The following is a 6,000-nucleotide window of genomic DNA, read 5'->3' as shown; positions in this document are numbered from 1 at the left end:
GTGCCCGCTTTACTGCCCTATTCATGCCAAAATCCTTGTTGGTCAAGGCAAAAGGCAAGTGGGTCATATGTACCAGACCACCCTCTGTGGGTTTCAAGTGTAACATTTGATGACCAAAGCTAGTTAACCCCTGCACAAATACAGCTTCTTATTCAAAATGATAAAATGTAGTGCCTGTGCCCGCTTTGCTGCCCTATTCATGCCCAAATCCTTGTTGGTCAAAGCAATTGGCAAGTGGGTCATATATATCTGACCACCCTCTGTAGGTTTCAAGTGTAACATTTGATGACCGAAGCTAGTTAACCCCTGCACAACTACAGCTTCTTATTCAAAATGAGATTATCTGGTGCCTGTGCCCGCTTTACTGCCCTATTCATGCCAAAATCCTTTTTGGTCAAGGCAAATGACAAGTCGGTCATATGTACCAGACCACCCCCTGTGGGTTTCAAGTGTAACATTTGATGACCGAAGCTAGTTAACCCCTGCACAACTACAGCTTCTTATTCAAAATGAGATAATCTGGTGCCTGTGCCCGCTTTACTGCCCTATTCGTGCCAAAATCCTTATTGTGCCATGAAAATAACAATTGAAAACTGTGTGAGGGACACAATTCTTTGTTTACATTGTGTTAGTTTAGTGATCTATCTTTATTTAAATGTTTTAATATAACATTTTCTGAATAAGAAGCTGAAAAATGAATAAGAAGTGAATAAGAAGCTGGAGCTTGAATAAGAAGTGAATAAGAAGCCAACTTCAGCCTCGTCTACTTATGTATGTTCCAGATTACTGGGACTTGTAGTACCACGTATACTTCTAGATTTCCTCATCTTGAAAGTCTGTTATTTTGTTACCATTTCAAGTTTTCAACATTGCATGTGAGTACTCTATAACATTACTCAATAAATATGTTAATACCTGTCAAGCAAGTCTCCGTGTTTTACGTTTGCTTTTCCAAGTGTACCCGTGACAGTGTAACCTGTATAAAATGGCAATGGCTGACATATTTAGGAACAGTTAATAACTGTTAGAAATGCAGGGGGAACACATAGAAAATATTGTCTATTAGCAGGATAAAGCAGTGTACACAGCAGTTCCCATGGAGGAAGGTGTATGGGTGTACTGGCAGGTTAAGGTACATTGATATACAGAATGGAAGTTGCTCATAATTTATTGGCTTATCACAGGTGTGTGTAAGGGAGGGGTTAATCTAGACAGGGGGGAAAAGCTAGGTTAGGGAACATCTTTGAGCCCCTGTGACTTCCTGATGAGAGGGAGGAGGAGCAGAGAGAACAACAAGCAAGTTCCAGAGTAGCCCCCTCCCTCCTATTCCAGCGTCTCCATCAGGCATAGGAGCTATGGGGAGCCCCCTGCACCCTCCTGGGTTCTGACTCTGTGACACCTTTCTGCAGTTGCATGCGGGGAGTGGGACAGGTTAGCCCACCTGCTGGCTGCCTGCATGGGATGCACTGTCAGCTTCATCTGTTGTGAAGAGGACCTGCTACAGATGTCTGTGGACCCCAAACATGACCCCACAGGCATGGAGGAGAAAAAGAAGCTCCTGTCTAAGGTACAAGGTGTCTCACAGACAGGTGACCACTGCCTTCATGACTTGTCAGTCATCTGCCTGAGCTAATATATCTGCTGTCCAGATCATTCATTTTACACCTATGTTACATACAGGACATCTGCTCACATTTTAGTCCATGTGTACATTGTTTTCGGTTAATATTTAAATTAATCTGTTTTGTGTTATCCAGCCCTGAGACCTAGATATTGCTTACTGCTGGCACTGTTTACAGTTTTAGGTTCCCTCTCAACTTATTTAATTTGTTATTTTTCTTCCACTCAGTGGGATTCTAGCTGCAAGACTGAGATGTGGGCAGGTTGAGACAAACACTATTCTGTTAAGACCAGAGTTAGGCAACCTGTGGCACTCCAGCGGTTGTGGAACTATAAGTTCCAGCATGTCCTGCAGACATGGTGTGCTAGGATTTGCAGGTCCCCAGTGGCTAGAGAGCCATAGCTGCCTACTGCTGAAAACTGACCTGCTTGTCTGAAAAACACAAAAAATTGGAATTTTCCGACAGCTTTATCAAAGACTACTTGATTGTGGATTACGGTGAATATAATATAGGAATAGCACTTTTCTCGTAGTAGAAAGAATATTAGAAACTCCTGAAATGTAAATATTTTTATACCCCATTAACCGAAACTGCAAATGACTTATGTGTACGGTAAACGCTGTGATAAAGATTTATGTGACAAAATATAAAAGTAAAAGTTTTCATTCTTCAACAATAGATTTCTGGAGGGAAATGCTGATAATATGACAGGATGTTTGTGTAATTAGGCAATGCATCTTCACATTAGAGATGGCTACTGAGTGTATGGCTCGACGCAATGGGCTCGATTAAATTCAGCGCAATGCTGAATAGCCCCGGGAGGGAGCTATTCAATTCACTGCGCTGTTTGGTCCGGTTGCCAGGTAAATTGGAGAATGCTGGTACTTGCGACTTAACATGGGTGTTTAGTCGCGAGAACTGTCATTTTCCGACTAAAGTGCCGGCCTTGCGGCTGTTAGCACTGAGCTAAATAGGAAAACAGCCGCGCGGCCGGCACTTTTGTCGGATTTCTCCTCACACCCTCAGGGGGAAGCGAGAAGAAATCCTTTAATTGAACCAAACAGCGCAGTGAATTGTCTAGCTCCGGGATTGCGATGAATTGAATCGATACCAATGACTTGAATCATTTAGATGTTCAAATGATTGGAACATCTGGGTGTGTGCACTGACTCTGGAGAGTCGGTGCAGAAGGGTGATCAGCAGTGGGGGGCTGAGGGGGGGAGCTGCTTGCTACTGCTCTGCAGTCTGCAGAATTTAAAAGAGCCATGTCCCGAGAAACTCCACTGAGCTGAGCCATGTTGCTCAACTCAGTACAATGAATTGCTCTGCCCATGACTACTTCAGTGTTCTTCAATCCCTTGAAGTGGATGTATATAATAAATACTGTGTTGTTGTGCAGCAGGAATCTTGCATCCCTGCATTGTTGTCATGCCTCATTCCCAGCAGGTATTTGGACATTTTTGTTAAGGAATACGGGGCCTATGTATTAATAACCACAGCAATACATTGATTATCAGCTCATATCATCACATAATCTTTTATTTGTAACTGAAGTATACCTGTTTTATACTAAAATTGTGAGAAACGCTGTTCCTACGTGTTACATCCTGGGTATATCAGAGGAGTCTTTCACATTTTCAAAAGACTCCTTTGAAGAATCTGACATGCATGCACACAGTGTCAGTTACAGAAGCCGGCCGGGAGCTGCGAGAATGGCTCCATAGACATCACTATCTGAGAATGGCGTTATTCAATGGGGCCCACACTCTAAAAAGCTAAATTTTTTTTTTTTTTGGAGTTTTGTATGGTAGTTTGGATAGAAGATCTACATTGTCAGATAGACAGTCAATAGGTGGACACCAAATGGTCGACAAGGAATAGGTAGACAAGGTCAAAAGATCAACAGGGTCAAAAGGATAACACAGAAAAGAATGACACTTGGCGGAGGCTTAGGTTAGGCTGCAAAGGGGACTGTTAGGGTTAGGCACTAGAGGGATGGTTAGGGTTAGGCACTAGAGGGATGGTTAGGGTTAGGCACTAGAGGGATGGTTAGGGTTCGGCACTAGAGGGATGGTTAGGGTTAGGCACTAGAGGGATGGTTAGGGTTAGGCACTAGAGGGATGGTTAGGGTTCGGCACTAGAGGGATGGTTAGGGTTAGGCACTAGAGGGATGGTTAGGGTTAGGCACTAGAGGGATGGTTAGGGTTAGGCACTAGAGGGATGGTTAGGGTTAGGCACTAGAGGGATGGTTAGGGTTAGGCACTAGAGGGATGGTTAGGGTTAGGCACTAGAGGGATGGTTAGGGTTAGGCACTAGAGGGATGGTTAGGGTTAGGCACTAGAGGGATGGTTAGGGTTAGGCTGCAGGAGGAGAGTTTCTTTTCTAAAAAAGGAACTGCACTGGTGCTTGTGTTAGGAAATGTACAATACAATTTTACCAAGTAAAAATTAACAAAAATTGTTTGCTTGATCTCAATAATCAGACTTCTGTTACACAATTCTATTTATTCAAACCGTTATAGGCTAGCTTCACATAAAAAAAGATAAAAGAAAAAACCTTAAAGACTCACATGTTGGGAAAAAATTGATACGTTATACAGATTGTATCTAATAACCTGCTACTTTCACTAATAGAATGGTTGTTTATATGTTTCAATACAATCCTTAAGGCTCCCATACGGGAAGCAGAGGGAGGGTTAGGCACCCCCGGGGGGAGGTTAGGGTTAGGCACCCCCCTGGGGGACTTAGGTTTAGGCGGCGGGGGGTTAGGTTTAGGCACTTAGAGGGGGGATTAGGGTTAGGCACCCCTAAGGGAGGGTTAGGGTTAGGGGGTAGAATAGGGTGGGAAATACTTACCTTGGGACGATCTGGATTTTCACTGCTGCCGGGATACCGCTGACTGGATTTGAACCGTCATGCGGCCGGCAATAAATCATACTGAATCCCCCCATACACTGTGCGATATAGCAGCCGATCTGACGGATAGGAACGATATCGCTGCTATGATATCAGCCAGTGCGCGCTCCCGTGGGATTGTAAATCGCTCCTCCAGATCTTACATGCTGCACAAGAGATCTCCGTAGTCCACCGTGAGAAAAATCTGCAGCCATTTTAAAGTGGTAAAAACGATTTGTGGCTGCTAGACTATTTGTAAGGCCCACTGGAAAACTATTTAATAGTTTTAGAAATGAAGATCCTCATTCTGTCTTTCTTGCACAAACAAATACAATTCTTTTTCTGTACATTTACTAATATGATGCATGTATGTTCTTAGCTGTTAAGTCATACCTTTACTAGTATAAGTGGTGCTAAACTACTCCTCGTTCATTTGTTTATTGAGAAGTGCAAACTACTGGGCTGACTCTTGCGTACATGGTAATGAGTGATGCCTTGTGACACATCTATCTAAGGTGCCCATTTATCAAAGGGAATTTGAGGTAAATTCCCCGAAAACACCTGCTTTCGGGGGTTTACCTCAAATACTAAGTATTCCCTGATGTATGAAGGAGGGACCGCAGCAGGTATCTCCGATACCTGCTGCGATCCCTCCATTGCCGCTGGCAGCCTCCCCCATTGGGTTTCTATGGGGGATGCGATGCTGCCAAATGTATCAATATTGGGAATGCTTCGCATTCCCGATATTGGCACCAGCAGCTAACGCCATCTGAAGATAGTGTTAGCTGCTGTAGCCTATGGGGACTTGGGGACTTACCGCATGTCAGCCGGCGGAGGGATCTCCCAGATCCCTCCGCCGGCAATGGGCGCCGCTCATGTGCAGTCCATGGGACTGCGCATGCACGGCAGCCTCCGGCCACATCACAGGAACGGGCTCCTTTCTGAGCCCGTCGCCCTGCGTGTGCCGGATCATACATTTGGCCGCTACAATCGCAATTTGCAATGCGATCATGGGCGGTACTGCATGCCCTGATCACATTGCAAAATGCGATCATTAATAAATGGGCCCCTAAGTTACTAAAGCAATGCAAAAAATGTTGCACTTCTTGCAGCTGCGTTTATTATGAATTGGTCGGTTTACTTTATATGACTAGTTTCGGTAAATTGTTGCATATTTGCCTGCTTACATATTTCACATGGGTGTGGTATAATTGATCGACAGTACTAAGGTTGAAAGTCAATAGATCGACACCAGATGGTCGACATTCAATAGGTCAACATGGACAAAAGGTCGATAGGGCTAAAGGTTGACAGGTTCGAATATTCTGCACAAAAATGGTCGACACCTCCCTTTTTTTTTTTGTAATTTAACCTAACCCTAAACCTCCCCCTGGTGCCTAACCTTAACATCCCCCAACCCTCCCGCTAGTGCCTAACCCTAACCGTACTACCCGGCAGCCTAACGCTAAACCTCCCCCAGGTGC

The 6,000-nt window shown here is 44.4% G+C and overlaps 1 protein-coding gene across 2 annotated transcripts in view; it reads left to right on the top strand.

The window, feature by feature from the left end:
- The first annotated feature begins 1,267 nt into the window (after positions 1 to 1,267).
- The window catches only part of TNS1 (tensin 1), a 754,643-nt gene continuing 749,910 nt past the window's right edge, over positions 1,268 to 6,000 (top strand). Inside the window, exon 1 of one of the 2 annotated variants that reach the window (XM_088463870.1) lies at positions 1,268 to 1,567. In XM_088463870.1, the coding sequence (XP_088319996.1) occupies positions 1,457 to 1,567 (111 nt within the window). In that variant the 5' untranslated portion in view covers positions 1,268 to 1,456. The remainder of the gene's footprint in view (positions 1,568 to 6,000) is intronic. The other variant, XM_088463869.1, reaches the window with a different exon arrangement.

This window comes from Taudactylus pleione, unplaced genomic scaffold (assembly GCF_031769625.1).
Source record: "Taudactylus pleione unplaced genomic scaffold, aTauple2 ptg001477l, whole genome shotgun sequence".
NCBI classification, from domain to species: Eukaryota; Metazoa; Chordata; class Amphibia; order Anura; family Myobatrachidae; genus Taudactylus; species Taudactylus pleione.
This window is presented reverse-complemented; position numbering and strand designations above follow the sequence as displayed.